Consider the following 18,296-nt stretch of genomic DNA (forward strand, 5'->3'; position numbering starts at 1 on the left):
AGGAAGATGCTTTTAGCAAAGGGCACGGACAAGGTAGGGCTACAATGAGTAAGTTTGGCATAAAGACAACCCTGTGTTTGGGGGCCTGAAGGAACATGCCTGTGGACTGTTTACTGGTCTGCCCAATCAAGGCTTGGTAAACCCAAGTAAAGCTGACAAGAAAAGGGTTTTAAAAACCTCAGTACAAAAGATCCTCTAACACATTTGGAACCAGATTATTCTTAAAAACACCATACTAAGTGTCACAAAACTTTCCCTCCAATCTACTACTAGAAAACACTCATGCCATGGCCTACAGACCCGGAGGAATCAGGACAGATAAAGAGAAACCTGTTCTTAAAAAAAAAAAAAAAGACAGCAGTACATAAAGTGCTTCTTTTTTAATGAAACAAATCCAAAAGATGTACAGTCAGGCTCAAGTTGTGCAGTTCACAAGCATGGAGAAAACAAACAAATAAAACGACAGAGTTCAAGAGAGTCAGAGCTAACCCAGGACGAGGCTGGACTTGCCGCCAGGGGGATTTCTTCGGGACGGCGCTGGGGCCGGGGCCACCGGGCTGGGCACGGGGGCAGCGGGCACGGGCTTCTCCTCGCTCTGCCCCAGGCTGGCCTGCAAATCTGTGTCCACGTTTTCTAGAAAAACAGAAGGAGGTTCAGGCTTACTAAGCAACTATTTCTAGGAAAGATGGAGAGTCTTAAGATTTTTTTTTTTTGGAGGATGGTTTAAATCATACCTAGAGATATATAAGACAAGAATCATTCACCCATGTTCCCACAACCCAAAACTAACCACTTAGTGTTTTGCCTTATTTGTCCCCAGGCCTTTTTCTGTGTGTGCTCATTTCTAAATTGTACAAATATATGAAGATGTAGTATTTTAAATTAGAAGTCCACCTCCGTGTGGGTCTCTTCTTCTGACTCCCAGAGGCCCTACTCGGAATTGTGTCCATTCTAGCCCCTCTGTTATACTTACTTATAAGCATACTTTATTCCCAACAGATAATATATACTTCTGGGTTTTGTTGTTGTTGTACTGATACCAACTTCCTTTTTTTATACTCGGAAATTTACCCATATTTATACACATGGTCATAATTTACCCTACTTAACTCCTTTATAGTATTTTATCACATGATTCAATATATTTGATATAATACAGTACTGCATTAGCTGTACTAGTCATGAAAACTGGAACCGACCCAACCATTCCAAACAAAGTTGGAATGTATATAGACTGGCAAAGGTGCCCACGGGGAAACAAGTGCTACCATCTTCAATCTGAACAGACACTATGCATCGCCCTCCCTAGAGGAGGCTGTGCCACGTTCTACCCCCAACCCGTGTCAGACTGTGCTGTCCGTACACCTTTGCACATCCATCATTTGATAACCACCTCACTTTAAAATTTGCCAAACTGATGGGTGAAATATTATTTCATTCCTGTTTCATGTTACATTTCCATGATTACTAGGTGAGCCTGATTTCTTTTTCTAACCACAAAGATAACCCATAGTACCAACATCATTTATTAGAGTCTACCTTTCCCCTACTGATTAGTAATATCTCCATTAGATCACTCCCATATATATTAACTACGTACTTTCCATGTTAAAGGCTTCAGAATTAGTGTACTATTATCCAGCATCCTAGAGACTGCTTGATGATTCACTAATCTGTGAAATTCCCAACAAATATATATTCTTAATGAGGCATTTTCCAAAATATGGAAGTCTTTGTTCAAAGTCCAAAGTGACAGTAAAATGCCAGGTCTCAATTCAGTTGCATAATCTCACACCTGCTTTAGAATAAAATCTCTTAGGGCATCTGGGTGGCTCAGTCGGTCAAGCATCTGATTTTGGCCTAGGTCGTGATCTCACCGTTCCCAAGTTCAAGCCCCGCATTGCACTCTGTGCTGACAGCTCAGAGCCTGGAGCCTGTTTCAGATTCTGTGTCTCCCTCTCTCTCTGCCCCTCCCCCAACTTGTGCTCTGTGGCTCTCAAAAATAAACATTTAAAAAACATTTTAGAGGGGGCGCCTGGGTGGCGTAGTCGGTTAAGCGTCCGACTTCAGCCAGGTCACGATCTCGCGGTCCGTGAGTTCGAGCCCCGCGTCGGGCTCTGGGCTGATGGCTCGGAGCCTGGAGCCTGTTTCGGATTCTGTGTCTCCCTCTCTCTCTGCCCCTCCCCCGTTCATGCTCTGTCTCTCTCTGTCCCAAAAATAAAAATAAACGCTGAAAAAAAAAAAAATTAAAAAAAAAAAAAATTTTAGAATAAAATTTCTTGGGGGTGCCTGGGTGGCTCAGTTGGTTAAGTGCCCAGCTCTTGATCTCTGCTCAGGTCATGATCTCACAGTTCATGAGATCGAGCCCCGAGATGGGCTCTGTTTGCCCTGACAGCGTGAAGCCTGCTGGGATTCTCTCTCTCTGTCCCTCCCCTGCTTGGATGTATGCATGTACTATCTCTCTCAAAATAAATGCTAAAAAAAAAAAAAAAAAAAAAATCTCTTCTCCTCAATCTCTCTCTCTCACACACACACAAAGGCAACTTTAGTGTAAGAAACCAAACACTAATTCATAAAACTTGGGAGAAAACTACCTTAAGGTTTAAAGACATTTATTCCCTCCTCCCCTAGATTAAGGTGTTCCAAAGCCCTGGAAGCAGTGAAACAGAAATACTGGTTATGATCTATACCATGTAAGAAATTCATATGGCCCTCATATTTGACACCGATGAAAAGTTCTAATTTTGAAAAAATGTACTTTAAGTTCCCCAAAGACTAACCATTAAAAGCTCATGTTCCTAAAAGCACCTGTACCAAGTTTTAGCGAACTGATACCGAGAAGTCCAAGGGGGAAGAAGTCTTCAATGAGAAACTCAACGAATTCTCAGAAATATGCTACTGCTGCTTTTGACATTTCCTTTTAAGAATTTTTATAACATTCTATAGAAGTAACATAACACATATGATGTTCTATAGTATTGAACTACAAGTAAAAATCAGTATGGAGCTTTCCAGAATGACAGCCCTCATGATAATTAACTTAAAGCTTGGTGAGAAAGGGTCACGCCTTAATTTCCTGTTGCTACATTCTTGTTTGCACGGGAAGCAGGATTAAATGCATCAACACTGAGAACCCAAGTCTTCTGATAAGTGTCCCGTGAATAACCTAGAAAAGTATGTCCCATTTACCACAAATACAAACAAAACCCCAAAACCCATGATTTGAAACAATCCAAGATGGACAAATACGGGGCATGAGTTCCACTTGAGCCAGCCAGCCTATCAGTTCAAGCAATTTCATTGCTGCTACTAGGACTTGGCCTCACCGCTGCACAGGCTCTCACAGGTATCCATTGTCTGCCTGGATCAAGCAGTTATGAGTACTTCTAAAGGACAAAACATTACCTCGCAGCTCTACCGTGATCATTTATTTCCTACTGATTTTTGGATAAATCAAGCTCACACCTACCATTCTTATATTTGTCTTTCATTATTTTTTTTAAAGTTTTTTTTGTTGTTATTGTTTTGTTTTGATTTTGAGAGAGAGCACGTGCATGATAAGGAGAGGGGAAGAGAGAGTGGGGGAGAGGGAAAGAATCCCAACCAGGCTCCACGCTTGCAGTGCAGAGCCTGACGTGGGGCTTGATTTGACAAACCATGAGATGATGACTGGAGCCAACATCAAGAGTCTGATCCTTAACAGACTGAGCCATCCAGGTATCCCCCGTCTTTCATTATTAAAGGAACTGTTTTGTCTTTCACTAGATAACATGCCGAAAAAGAAAAAAAGCACATATGGAGGATAAACAACAGTAGGCCTTAATTTAAATGCTCCTTTGTCAGGGCACCTGGGTGGCTCAGTCGGTTAAGCATCCAACTTTGGCTCAGGTCATGATCTCGTGGTTTTTTAGTTCAAGCCCCGCATTGGGCTCTGTGCTGGCAGCTCAGAGCCTGGAGCCTGCTTCAGATTCTGTATCCCCTTCTCTCTCTGCCCCTCCCCCACTCATGCTCTGTCTCTTTCAAAAATAAACAAACATTAAAAAAATTTTAATAAAAAAAAAATAAATGCTCAAATTTGTCAGGGCACCTGGGTGGCTCAGTTGGTTAAGCTTTGGACTTCAGCTCAGGTCATGAGTACATGGTTTGTGAGTTCATGCCCTGTGTTGGGCTCTGCACGGACAGCTCAGAGCCTGCCTGGGATTCTTTCTCCCTCTCTCTCTGCCCCACAACCCCCCCCCCCCAATAAATAAACATTTTTAATAAATAAATGCTCCTTTGTCTAGTCAGAAATGCTCCAGCCAAAAAGAACAGAGGCTAGTCTGTTACTATGTCCCCTTAGTCTGTAATGAAGTAATAAGTACAGGAACTGAGAGGCTTTAGAAACTTATACAGGATTGACTGAGAAAGCTTTTGCTTGTTGAATCTAATGACTGAAAAACGGGACTTTAAACAAACACTTCACCATAATACACATCTAATATACTCCTGACTTGTCTTTCTTCTTTGGCAAATCAACAAGGCACTGAACAGATACCTACGTCAGGATAAATGATAAAGTGGTTCATTACGAGGGTGAAAGAATCAGAACAGCAAGAGATGCAGCAGACTAACTTGCCTAAAGGCAGGAAAGACTTGTACCTAAATTCTGCGGACCTACTCCCTCTGCTGCAGATTTCCCACTGCTCCCTTTAGCCATCCCTAGGTTTAGTTCTCTAAGAGAGAACGGCAACCTTCCTTATATCCAAACCAAATCTATCTTAAACCAAGCAGAATAGCTTGGCTTCGAAGTAAATTTGGCAACAGAATCGGGGTTGACCTCTACTCCCCCAGATGGATCTTGAATCATTGTGCCCCTTGTCATTTCATGACAATTTCATGAGTGTGCTACTCACCTGAAGAATCTGAAAAAAAAAACGAGCTGGGAGAGAACTACTAGTAGCACGTCAAGTGACACATTTTTTTTTTTATAACTCCATCAAGGCCCTCTCATCCTTCTCCAGGCTTCCCAAATTCGTAACTATATCCATTGCCCAAAAGCAGTGACTAAGGATTAGCTAATTCTTGCTAAGTAAGGTCTGCTAGTGGAAGTATTTCAGAATATGAAAAGCAGCAGAACTGAAAAGACTTCAAGATTTTTTTTTTTTTAAACTCCGGAAGAGTCTTTTCAGACAGAACACACTGGACATGAACAATAACTAATACATCTTCAATCCAGTGAGAAAGTGATTTGTTCATGGAGGAAGAACCCAGGTAACGCTCACAAAGGCCCAATAGACTCTCTTCCCACCGTGCCCATCAAGAAACGCTGTCTGTGGGGCACGTGGGTGGCTCAGTCGGTTAAGCATCAGACTTCGGCTCAGGTCATGATCTTGCAGTCTGTGAGTTCGAGCCCCGTCTGCGTCGGGCTCTGTGCTGACAGCTCAGAGCCTGGAGCCTGCTTTGGATTCTGTGTCTCCCTCTCTCTCTGCCCCTCCCCCGTTCAGGCTCTGTCTCTCTCTGTCTCAAAAATAAATAAACGTTAAAAAAAAATTTTTTTTTAAAAGAAAGAAGCGCTGTGTGAGAGGGCAGAAGAGGAGTCTGGTTCCTCAACACTTGTTTCACGGGAAGACTGCCTCACAAAATGTAATGGTCTTCCTTCCGGACCGACCAGAGGGCCTTCTGACTGCTGCATTTCACCGAGTCAACTTTCACCCGATTCCTGCTGCCCGACACACTTACGCCTTTCGTTACATGCAATAGTCATTCTCTGGCACTTGTTAAGGAAGTGCCAATAAATACTTCAAAGACTTAACATCATTAAAGAAATGATTATAGCTCATTTCCACATATAATTGGTAACATGGATGAAAATTTATATCTGCCTCCTAAATCATCAGCCACGAGATCACAGAGTTGCCGACGTCTTGCTGAATAAGCACCTCAGTGTAAAATCAAAGTTTGTAAATTAAATGCTGTGTGCCAAGCTTGAAATGCCAGAGCCTTTTACTAAAAAGCTCTCATTAACAGGAACACCCACCAGCCCAACTACTGCACACCTATCTGTGAAGGACTCTCCATTTTTCCTTTCTTGTGCATTCCCGGCCTTGCTCTCACTGCGGCGGACGCACATGTGGCCATGTTTGCTAACTTCCCAGTTTTGTGTTTCTTTGCTCTCCACCCAGGGTATGCTGTGCTGGCCCTTGGGGCAAAGCCAGGTTTCACTCCCCAAGACACTATTTCAAGAAAAATTCCGCTCTATTCTAAAACCATTTACAGAACCAGAAATGTGTACTTCAGAAGGACTCACCATGAATGTCGCCTTCTCCCTGGAAAAGAAAAGAAAATTTTACTTCAGATTTTAATTTTGTAACAAATAAAGCAGTCACAGTTCTGAGAGGCTACTATTTGAAACCAAACGTGGAAGCTCATTTTGATGCAGTCAAGTTCAGGGTCAGGCCACAACACAATTACATTACAACAATTATATTACAGTATAACTGACTTTGGGACAATGCTATACAAAACTGCTGCATGACAAATTGCCCCGGTGCCAGCAATACCCAACACACCAAAAAAACCTTAACATTTACACCGATGGCCTAATATCAATTAGCATTTCAGAGGATCTTTTATCAGAATGTGAAACTGGTAAGTTTATTTTTCCATGCTCCCTTTCCTTTTTCCTTATCTAGCTGTTGAGGGGCCTCTATAAATTCCAAAGTCCATTAAGAGGGTTCCACACTGGGATGGCTGACACCACTGTGTGCTCAGAGGGCCCTACTTAGGAGGCCACCCTACCAGGCTTCCAGACACCTGCCTGGGGACATTGGGATCATGTTCCTCTGCAGACAACTGATGATAACACCCAGGCTGCAGTCTCCTCGAGTTCAGCTCAGAACAACTGGGCAACGTTCATCAGGTCTTTGACCTCACACACACTACTATATACGACTTAGGTAGGAAGTGTGATCCAGAAGTTCCCAAAATCGATAGTGAAAAGAGAGAGACTGATCCAACTGGTAGAAGAGGCATGTGAACCAACCCAGATCATGTCACTTCAGTTTTCTGACTTTTCTCTTTATGGATCTTCCAGCACCAGTATGGCCTCAGGCCCTTCCCTAGTCACCTCTATGTAAGGCTCTAGTGACAGAACTGAAGCTCTTATTACAACAGGAAGGAAGTCAATTTCCAAACCGGATTAACCTCAAAGCCTTTCTTTCCCCCCCAACCCTGTGTTGTCACACTGACCTTCAGATCTAAGAAGTCTCCAGAGTTTGCTTCAGAAGAGTTCCTTCTCTGGGGTCCAGATGACTCAGAATCCTCTCTGCCACCACTAGACTTGGCACCTGAATTAAAACATACTTCCTTAAGGACTATGACAGAAAGACCGAAAGCAAAACACTTCTTTTGTGAATGATGTTCATGTTAGTCTTGTATCAAAAAATGAGCAAACAGGTTAAGTGAGAGCTTAAAAATTCTACAGAGGAACCAAATAGCCCAATTTGACTTCAATCCCTATTCTGACCCCTCTCCCAGGCTTTCCTCCAGTGACAAGACTTAACTGTTGTTGATCTCATTATGGTTGGGCTAGATTTTGCTCCTCAGCACAAAACCAACTGTAGTTATTCATGCTGGGTCTGTACCTTTGATCAGTGGTCACACATATAAGCAGTACCTGCTGACTTGGCCCATGAAGGGGGGTTTTCCTCAGGTGTCCCAAAGATGCTAGAGGCCATTTTGTTCCTCCTCACGGGTTGTTCTGTTGGTTCATCAAAGCCTAATGAAAAATTGGATCCACCACCTGGAGGCCGCAAAACCCTTGGGAGTAATGGCAAAAAACATCCATTTCAGATCATGCCAAAACATTTCTCAGCATAAATGTTTTCAAACACCTTTCAAATTCATTTCCCTCACCCATTCATTCCTCCTACCCACCCACCCACCCACCCACCCCACCCCCTCCAAGAGAGAGCTGCTAATGGGAAAAGGGAACTGATTCTGTTGTGGTATAAAGTCAACACTGGATCACATCAGTCAGAATGCCTAGTAGCAGACAGACAAGAAGTAAGTGTTGACAAGGATGTGGAGAGAAAGGAACCCTTGTGCACTGCTGGTGGGAATGTAAACTGGTGCAGCCACTGTGGAAAACAGTATGGAGTTTCCTGAAAAAATTAATAACCGAAATCCCATATGATCTAGTAATGCTACTTTTGGATATCTACCCAAAGAAAACAAAAACACTAATTTGAAAAGATATATACACCCCTACATTTACTGCGGCCTTATTTACAATAGCCAAGATATGGAAGCAACCTACCTGTCAACTGATAGATGAATGGATAAAGAAAATGGATATTACTCAGCTCAGCCATAAAAAAGAATGAAACCCTGCCATTTCAGACAACATGGTCGGATGTACAGGGTATGATGCTAAATGAAATAAGTCAGACAGAAACAGTCAAATACTACATGATTTCACTTATATGTGGAACCTAAAAAAACCAAATGAACAAACAAAAAAAACAGAAATGGGGCGCCTGGGTGACTTAGTCGGTTAAGTGTTGACTTCAGCTCAGGTCATGATCTCACAGTTTGTGTGAGCCCTGAATCGGGCTCTGCGCTGACAGCACAGAGCCTGCTTTGGCTTCTCCGTCTCCCTCTCTCTCTGCCCCTCCCCCACATGCACGCACTCCCGCTCACTCTCTCTCTCTGTCTCTCAAAAATAAACAAAACATTAAAAAACAAAACCAGAAACAATCACAAACACAGAGAAAAAACTGGTGGATGCCAGAAGGGAGACAGGTAGGAAGGTGGGTGAACCAGGTAAAGGGGATTAAGAAATACAGATTTCCAGTTATAAAATAAGTACATCATGGGGCTGAAAAGTACAGCATGGGGAATACAGTCAAGAATATAATAAATTTGTATGAGGACTGCATTTATCGTGGTTAGCATTTCATAAATGTATAGAATTGTCGAATCACTATGTTGTACACCTGAGACTAATAGATTATTCTCAATTAAAAAACTGAAAGTTTTTGGGGCGCCTGGGTGGCGCAGTCGGTTAAGCGTCCAACTTCAGCCAGGTCACGATCTCGCGGTCCGCGAGTTCGAGCCCCACGTCAGGCTCTGGGCTGATGGCTCAGAGCCTGGAGCCTGTTTCCGATTCTGTGTCTCCCTCTCTCTGTGCCCCTCCCCCGTTCATGCTCTGTCTCTCTCCCAAAAATAAATAAACGTTGAAAAAAAAAATTAAAAAAAAAAATAAAAAACTGAAAGTTTTTAAAAATTCAACACTGGATGTTAAGATACAAAATGCTGTTTTATAATATTTGTAGTAAGGACTTCTGACATGAAGACAGCTAAAAAAGCCTGAAAAGTTATCACAAATAACAGCCTGGCTGACGTCCCCTTTTAGATAATGGCAAAAGACCTAACAGACCTTGCCTAATAGGATCAGCTGGATGTATTTGCAAAAAAGTTTAGAAGCATATCTTGTTATTTATTCAGAAAGCATTTCCATTTTTATTTTCAACAAAATTAAAAATGGAAGATTATACATATAAAAGTTAAGTTGACCAATTTAGAAGCCCATGGAGAGCGATACTAGTCTCTTCCTATCTAGCCATCGCCAGCGAGCCCCATTTATACACTTGCACCACAGTATTCTCACTAGTAAACATGAACAATTAGCCACAAGGAGGAAGTCCGTATGAGAAACTGGCGTTAAGATTCACAGAATGTTCGATAACCAGGCACCTTTGGACTCTATAGCTTTCGGTTCAGCAAGGAAACCCAGCACTTGTCCATTTCCAAAGCTTCCTGCTTGGCTTGACCAACGTGTCCCATCCCTGGAAGAACTCAATTTAACTTGTCCTGTCACTGCTCAAAACATAGAAAATGGAGATGGTTTTATGGAAGGAAAGATTTTCTAACTACGGATTCAATTCTATTACTGGAGACAGGAGTAGTCTGGTTTTCTATTTCTTCTTAAGTCAGTTTGAAAAATATTTTTCTAGGAGGATGTCCATTTTATTCAAGTTTCCAAATAAAGAACAGTTGTCATTTGCAAACACAGCTCCTTATATTAGAAAAGGAAACATATGGGAAGAGGGGGGAAAAAAAAGAAAAGAGGGAAACAAACCACAAGAGACTCTATTAGTGATAGAGAACTATGGGTTGACAGAGGGAGGTGGGTGGGACGATGGGCTACATGGATGCTGGGTACTAAGGAGGACAGTTGTGATGAGCACTGGGTGTTGTATGTAAGTGTTGAATCAATGACTTCTGAACCAATACCACACTGCATGTTAACTAAAATTTAAACTTTTTAAAACAGTGAAAAAGATAAAAATAAATTTTAAAAATAAGAAAAGGAAAAATTAAACACTTACAGCATAAATGCCTTCCTAAGTGCCCCTCTAAAGGCATTCCAAGTTTTGTTTTTTTAACTATCGTTCCACTCTAAACATTTTCTCCTTCCCATTATTTTCTTCTTTGACCCATACATTATTTAGAAGTACATGTATCAGTTTCCAAACACAGGGGTCTTTCTGGTTTATTAATTTCTAGTTTTTAACTACAACACAGACAACAGTCTGTATGATACGAATCCTTTGAAATGTGATGAGATGTGATTTATGGCCTAATATGTACTCAATTCTATAAATCTATATATTCTTAAAAAGAATGTGTATTTGTTAATGTTCTATATGTCTACTAGGATCAAGCTTGCTAATGAGTTGTTCAAATCTGATTTTTAAGTATGTTAAAAAAAAATTTTTTTTAATGTATTTTTGAGAGAAAGACAGCACGAGTGGGGGAGGGGCAGAGAGAGGGAGACACAGAATCACAAACAGGCTCCAGGCTCTGAGCTGTGAGCAGAGCCCGACACGGGGCTCGAACTCACAGACCTTGAGATCAAGACCTGAGCTGAAGTCAGACACTTAACCGACTGAGCCACCCAGGCTCCCCTAAGTATGTTTTACACTTAATGAGTGAATCCATTAACAATTCCTACCACAATGAAGAGTTTGCCAGTTTCTCCTCAGAATTCTGTCAAGATAAGAGTTCTCTCTCAGAATGATTGCCACTGGAGTAAATGTTAGATCAGTGGGAAAAACTACATTGGGCTGACTAATCATTTTGATAAAACAAAACATATCCCTCAGTCATTTTATTTACCAAAGTAAGTTCCAGCTAGGCAAAATTATTTATTCAATTTATGTATTTTTTTTAAAGTTTATTTATTTATTTTGAGAGAGAAGAGGGTAGGGGAGAGGAGGGGCAGAGAGAAAGGGAGAGAGAGAGAATCCCAAGCGGGCTCCGTGTGGTCAGCACAGAGCCCCCACATGGGGCTTGAACCCACGAACCATGAGATCATGACCTGAGCTGAAATCAAGAGTCGGATGTCTAACTGACTGAGCCACCCAAGCACCCTCTTTTACTTATTTTTTGAGAGCATTTCATATACTAGTGATGTTATCCTTTGTTGATTATGTGTATTTTTGCCAAGTTTAATTCGTCCATCTTTTCACAGTTTCTGGCTTTCATCTTGTACTTAGAAATAAAGCCCTTTTCTTCAAGACTAGGACCACATTTGTACAAACTTTTGTTTGTACAAAATTTTTTTTTTAATATTTATTTTTGGCAGAGAGAGAGCATGCGAGCGAGCACGCACACTCACCAGTGGGAGAAGGGCAAAAGAGAGGGAGACAGAGGATCCCAAGAAGGATCTGCGCTGACAACAGAGAGCCTGACTCGGGTTCCCACTCGCGAACCGTGAGATCATGACCTGAGCTGAAGTCAGACGCTTAACAGACTGAGCCACCCAGGTGTCCCTGTACAAACTTTCTAAAGGACATTTTGATAATATGTGTCAACTGTTTGCTTTTTATATGAACCAGCATTTCTACTTCCAGAAATTGCCCTAATTAGATAACCAGATATATATACAAGGATACTCCTTTAAAAATGTTTATCTACAAATAAATTTGGGAATACCCTAACTGTCCATTAGCAAAGGCTTAATTATCAAAGCATGTCCACACAACAGAAAGCTGTATACATTAGGGTGAGAGTTACCTTCATTAGTGGATATGAAAAGTTACCCAAAACACAGTGAATGAAAAACGCTGGAAGACAAACATAAGCCCAATGACGTGTTACATAAAATGACGTGTACAGAGATAAATTTATCTGGTTGTGTGATCTTAGATAAACTGCTTGACTTTTGTTTTGCTTTTCTCTTCTAATGTTCTTTTGTTTCTGTTTTTGTTTTAAAAGAGAGAGTAGTTTTTTAGAGGAAAGGGGCAGAGAAAGAGGGAAAAAGAGAATCTTAAGCAGGCTCCATGCTCAGCACGGAGCCTAACATGGACTTAATCCCACAACCCTGAGATCATGACCTGAGGTGAAATTAAGAGTCAGATGCTCAACCAACTGAGCCACTCAGTGGCCTCTGCTTTTATCTTCTACCAAAAGAGGTTAGTAGTAATTGCCTCATAAGACTATTCTAAGAATATCCAATATACTGTGCTTAGAAGGCAGCAGTCGTAGCTATTAGCATCACAACTAGACATAAAGGCCTGAGAAGTACCCATACCACAATGGCATCCAGGGTTTGTGCTCTCAGATAGGATTTCAGGTGAATTTCAATGTCCTTTTTTATACTTCATATTTTTCTGTATTGCCACTAATCTAAAATTCTTTCAAAGACTCCTTCTGGGTTCCAGAATTCCCTGACAACCTTTCTTTCTTTTTTTTAACTTTCTTTTTTTAACATTTATTCATTTTTTTTAAGTGAGAATGAGAGAGAGAGAGAGAGAGAGAGAGAGAGAGAGAGAGAGAGACAGAATCCGAAGCAAGCTCCAGGCTCTGAGCTGTCAGCACAGTGCCTGATGTGGGGCTTGAACCCACCAACCGTGAGATTGTGACCTGAGCGGAAGTCCAAGCTCCCCTCCCTGACAATCTTTCTTTTGACAGTACTAATTTTCCTACTGGCCGCTGCATGTGATCATTTGTGGACATCCGTGTCCCCTTGGATCTTTCAGCAGAAATCGTGGCTCCTCTGCTGACACCCTGGCCTGGACTCTCTAACACTGCCTCTTCTTCCCATGTGGCCACTACCCACAAGCCAGCAGAGATGCAAGGTAACGTGACAAACTATCAACATGGCCTCTCAACCGTATCTAGTTCTTACCAACTTCTTCACCAATCCAGTCATTTTCTCACTGTTCCCCAGAACAGTTCTGGTTTATCTCCACTTTGGGGTATTTACTCCCATCTTTACTCCTGCCTAGAGCACTCTCCACCCTTTCCTCAAGCATCCCTCAAAACCGGGCCCATCTCTTAAACCTCAACCTCCTCCATAAAGCAGACTAGTAGAGCTCTCCATAGGCTCAAAGAATACCAGGTAGAACACGGAGGAAAGGATGGCTTCTGGTGTGAAGTGCCCAAGAGTAAATATTTTTGGCCTGTGGATCATGCAGTATTTTGTAACTATTGGGGTCTGTCATGTGGCACAGAGGCAGCCACAGACAACATGCAAACAAACGAGTGCAGCTATTTTCCAATAAAACTTTTATTTACAGACACTGCAATCTGACTTTCCTATAATTTCCACAAGTCATGAAATGAATCTTTTTTTTGCAACCATTTATAAATGTAAAAATCAGGTACCTGCTGCGTTTAGCCCTTGGGTGATTGTTTGCTGGGCTCTGTTCTGTCTAGTTCAACAGCCTCATTTTAAAGAGCGCAAAGTCTGAGGCGCCTGGGTGGCTCAGTCGGTTGAGTGTCTGACTCCGGCTCAGGTCATGATCTCATGGTTGGTGGGTTTGAGCCCCACATCGGGCTCTGTGCTGACAGCTCAGAGCCTGGAGCCTGTTTCAGATTCTGTGTCTCCCTCTCTTTCTGTCCCTCCCCCACTCTCACTTTGTCTCACTCTGTCTCTCAAAAATAAATAAATGTAAAAAAAAAAAAAAAAAAAAAAAAAAAATTTAAAGAGCGCAAAGTCAAGCCCCGAGAGCCTCTGAAGAAATTGTCCAACATTAGTTAACTGACAGTGACGAGGACCAGAACCCAAATCCTCAGTCTCTGGCCAGCACAGAAGTGTTCAACGTGCTAAAATACAGGAGGCACAGAAGGCCATTTTCTCTTTCATTTTCCTACACACCTATGTACTGGTGCTTTGATTAGTTTTCATGTTTTCCAATCTTAGAGTGTCTTCTATTTCTTCTGTAGGTCCTCTAGCGTCCTCCCCTGGATCACAGATTTGTGTGTGTCCACAGTATAATTCAATACAGAAATTGCACTAAATAAAAATGTCATTATTTTCCCCCTCGGGCGGGGAGGTGGTGGGGGAGGGGAGGTTGGGGAGACCCATTGTGTTTTTGGTAACATGTAAAATATTTATAACTCTACTTTTTTTTTCAAGTTTTAGATATTAAATATCCACTTGGATTAATTTCATTATATGAATTAAGATAAGTGTATTCAGGCATACATTATATAAAGTTGATAATTTTAGGTTTGCTTAATTAAATGGTTTAAATCATAATTAAAAGTGTATTATAAGTTTTTTTTTAATTTTTTTTTTTCAACGTTTATTTTATTTTTGGGACAGAGAGAGACAGAGCATGAACGGGGGAGGGGCAGAGAGAGAGGAAGACACAGAATCGGAAACAGGCTCCAGGCTCTGAGCCATCAGCCCAGAGCCCGACGCAGGGCTCGAACTCACGGACCGCGAGATCGTGACCTGGCTGAAGTCGGACACTCAACCGACTGCGCCACCCAGGCGCCCCTAAAAGTGTATTATAAATTCTTAATAGGCTTTCTCTCATGTTAAAGTTTGAAGCAACCAGGTTTTTATCCCTTGTTTGTACCCAAATCAACAAAGAGTCAATAAAATCAAAATTCACTTGTTCCCTTGAGATTAGAATGATTTTTTTTTTTCCTTTATCATCGTAATTAAACCCTCATGAATTAGCCAGATGAAAATCTCCAGAACCCTAATGGTCTGGGAAGTATTTTTTGGCCTTAAAAAAAGAAAAAAAGACACTAGTGCCCAAACACCGGCTTAAAAAGAAAGTCAAAGCTCTGCGCACCCAACTTTTTAAAGGTCTGTGTTCCTCTTGCAAGAGCAGGTAATACCTACTCCGATGACGTCAGTGTTGTAAAGCCCGTTTGTAACAGTGAGACATCCCCAAACAAAGGATTTGGATCATAAGACAGAAATTATTCCAATTTTATTTTTTAAGTTTCTCCTATTCTTTCTGAACCACACAGGGTAACTAAACCAGGATTACCTACTTGAGACTCACCAAAAATGGACCCATGTACCACGGATAACAATTAAAAAAAACAAAAATCACTTTTTCTTTCTTCTTTCTCTAGATGCCAGAGTTCCCATGTGATCTTTGCAGATCATCCCGTCCCAGACTAAATTTACAATGTGCTTATGGAGCCAGAAGAATGTTACTGCAGAAACAACTGAAGGAAAATTAGGTGAGATTACAGAGGAAGTAAAGGTAGGAAGTAAATAAAAGGACAAAGCTCCAGTCCTAGCATCACGATACTGGAGGGAAACTGATGACAAAAGGTGAATGAAAGCATTTATTCTGCAGAACCCAAAACCATTTGGTCTCACATTTCGAATATCCATATCAAAAAACTAGCATGAGGATTCCTTTGACCTGGTTACCGAAATTTTTTATGAAGCACTAAACTACACTCAACCCCAAAAGATGAAACCTGATTTTTTTTACATAATGTATAAATTTTCACGTTCCAGTCACTACAGTTTGACCAGCAGAAAGTTGACCGCATGGCACAAAAAGAAAGGTTCGGCGTGTTCCAGTGTCCTCGGCAAAAAAAATGATCTCATTGCAAGAATGACAACAGAAGAGGGAGTGACCAGTATTTTTGTAGGTCTATCCTCCTCAAAGTCCCCAACCTTCCAGGACCCACTAATTTATTTTAAATCTTTCCCACTTTCCTACATCGTATAAGGGAAAGGAATGAGTTGAAAAGGGGTGTCATTTCCAACCTGCCGCCTAAGCCTCGCTGCTGAGGCCAGCTTTTTGTCCCCAAGTTCTCCAACCCCTGTGAGGCACTGCTATTTCACGGCTGTCTTCTTAGCCCCACAAAATGGCTCCCTTTGTGCCACTTGCCCAGGACCCCCAAGCTGGCCGCACACGACTGCAGGTCGTGATCAATGAAGAATAGATGCCTAGAAAAAGTGAAACCTAAGCTTCCTACAAGCCCTGAGCAGGATCCCAGAGATGCCTGTATCCCGTCTTAAAAGAGAACAGTGTGCAATTAGCCGAGACAATGTGGACACCTTCCGCCGGTTCCAAACCCTTCCACCAAGTCAGGCAAGGGCTTGGAAAAGGATCCCAGTGCAAACACCCAGTGCCCTCATCCCCTAATGCAGTAGCGACTGTGGCCAGAAAGGCCCCGGCATCCCAGGTGCAGATAGTACGGAAGAGACAATGGATGTCTCCGGCCCCGCCCAAGAACAGGAAACCTCCTCCTGCTAGGGAACCCGGGCCAGGGAAGAACTCGTTTGACAAACGTCAAAAGGGGGAGGGAAAGAGGTGGGATGCAAAGGCCGAGGTCCGAAGGTTTGAGCGCAGAAAACCCACTCGGACAGGCTCGCCACCCTTTTGCGTTCGGAGGTGGGCGCGGGAGGGGAAGGAGCAGGGGTCTTTCCTTTGTTAGCAGAGGAGAAGCACTTCGCAGAGGGCTGACGGTTGGGTCCCGGACGCGCGTGGAGGTCGCGATGACCAGCCCCGCCCGACCACAAATGCCACCTGCCGGGCGGGCCCCAGTGGATAAGCGCCCGCAAGACTCAATCGCTGCGGCCGAAGGGGGTGGCCACCGGGCCGGGGGGGGGGGGGGGGGGGACCGCCACCTGCCCGGGGCCAGAGGCAAGAGCGCGTGGCCAGAGGTGGGACAATGGGGCCTGATCGGGACGCCCCGGGGGCTGCCCCGGCACGTGGGGGCCAAGACCACCGCCCTGGGGCCGGTCAGCCGCACCGCAAAGGGAAGGAAACGAACCCTGTCCGCTTGGCCTGACTACCGAAAGCCCGCAGCACTGCGAGGACCAGCGGCCCCGGCCCTCCCCGACCGACCCCTCGCTCCGGGGGAGGAATGAATGGGAGAGAAGCGGGAGTCGGGCGGGGCCGGCGCGACGGGCTCGCCCGACGGCACAAAGACGGAGCAGACGGTCGAGCCCCGCCGCCCGGCCGGGCACGAGCGCGACAGCCAGGGCACGTCACCGCCAACGACCCGCCGCCCTGCCCCCGTGGCCCCGCCGGACGGCGGCCTTCCCTGCCCTCGAGCCCCGCGCCGAGCGGGGGCGTCCCCGCAGCCTCACCGGGAGCTATTCCTGCTGTTGGGGTCGACTCCCTTGAAGGTGGTGGTGGTGGTCATGGTGCCGAGGAGCGAGGTAGGCTGGCGTGGGAGCAGAGTGCTGAGGGTCGGGTCCGAGGGGCGCAGAGCAGCTCCGCACCGCAACGCCAGCAACCGCTGCAGGAGCCTCCGCCACCGCCTGCCTCACGGGCCGCAGCCTTTATAAGGCTCAAAAGAACCCGCCCCCACCGTGCCTGTATTGGCCAATTCAAATAGCTCTTTCGTTCCTATTGGTTCCCTGAAGTGCCAAGCATCGGGCGGCACCCCGACGGGCTGCGGTGGCCCTGCTCGGCCTAAACCCGCCCCCTTCCTGGTCAGGGTGGGTCTATGGAAGTTCCCCCTCCCCCACCCCCAAATCTTGGTGATGATTGGACAAAGGACAAACCTGCCCAGCGTTGGGCACAAGTTGTGCTCACTGTCACTTAAAAAAGTTACCTGACTGAGGGAAAAGCTCGGTCAGCCCCCACCAAGCCCAGGGCAGATTTGTCTTGACCATTTCACTTACGTGCCTTACTCATGGTGAGATAGTAAGGGCATGCTCCTTAAGGGATGAAAATTACTGCTGCAAATTGACATTCATTGAATACCTACTGTGTGTCCCGTTTGGAAACATGACAGTCTCAAAGCAGCAGCACTATGAGTCAGCAACAGAAAGCAAGCCAAGACGATCCCTTTGAAAACGACTGGAAATTCTTCACATTTTAATGTTACTATTTAGCTGTCAGGGGTGGTGCATGTACTAGACCAAAATTACAGTCGTTCCGATTTGAGGGCCTGTTCTAAGGCTGGTTAATGCTCGGCGATGGGGAATGGTCACATCCCTTGCTACCAAGACTATCGAGCAGGCCTGGCCTCTGCAGCTGTTTATAACCCTTAAGTCATGACTCTTCCACCTGTCTGGGTAAATCTAT

At 43.9% G+C, this 18,296-nt stretch overlaps 1 protein-coding gene across 1 annotated transcript; it reads right to left on the reverse strand.

Annotated features, from left to right (window-relative positions):
- Positions 1 to 365: 365 nt before the first annotated feature.
- Positions 366 to 17,541, reverse strand: JPT1 (Jupiter microtubule associated homolog 1). Its single transcript, XM_025927601.2, has 5 exons — positions 17,351 to 17,541; positions 7,655 to 7,797; positions 7,228 to 7,325; positions 6,287 to 6,305; positions 366 to 633 (listed from the first exon to the last, which is right to left on the reverse strand). The coding sequence occupies exons 1-5, from the start codon at positions 17,404 to 17,406 to the stop codon at positions 485 to 487; spliced, it is 465 nt and encodes a 154-aa protein (XP_025783386.1). The 5' UTR covers positions 17,407 to 17,541; the 3' UTR covers positions 366 to 484.
- Positions 17,542 to 18,296: the final 755 nt, after the last annotated feature.

The sequence above is a fragment of the Puma concolor genome, chromosome E1 (assembly GCF_028749965.1).
Source record: "Puma concolor isolate L17-30 chromosome E1, mPumCon1.1.hap2, whole genome shotgun sequence".
Taxonomy (NCBI): domain Eukaryota; kingdom Metazoa; phylum Chordata; class Mammalia; order Carnivora; family Felidae; genus Puma; species Puma concolor.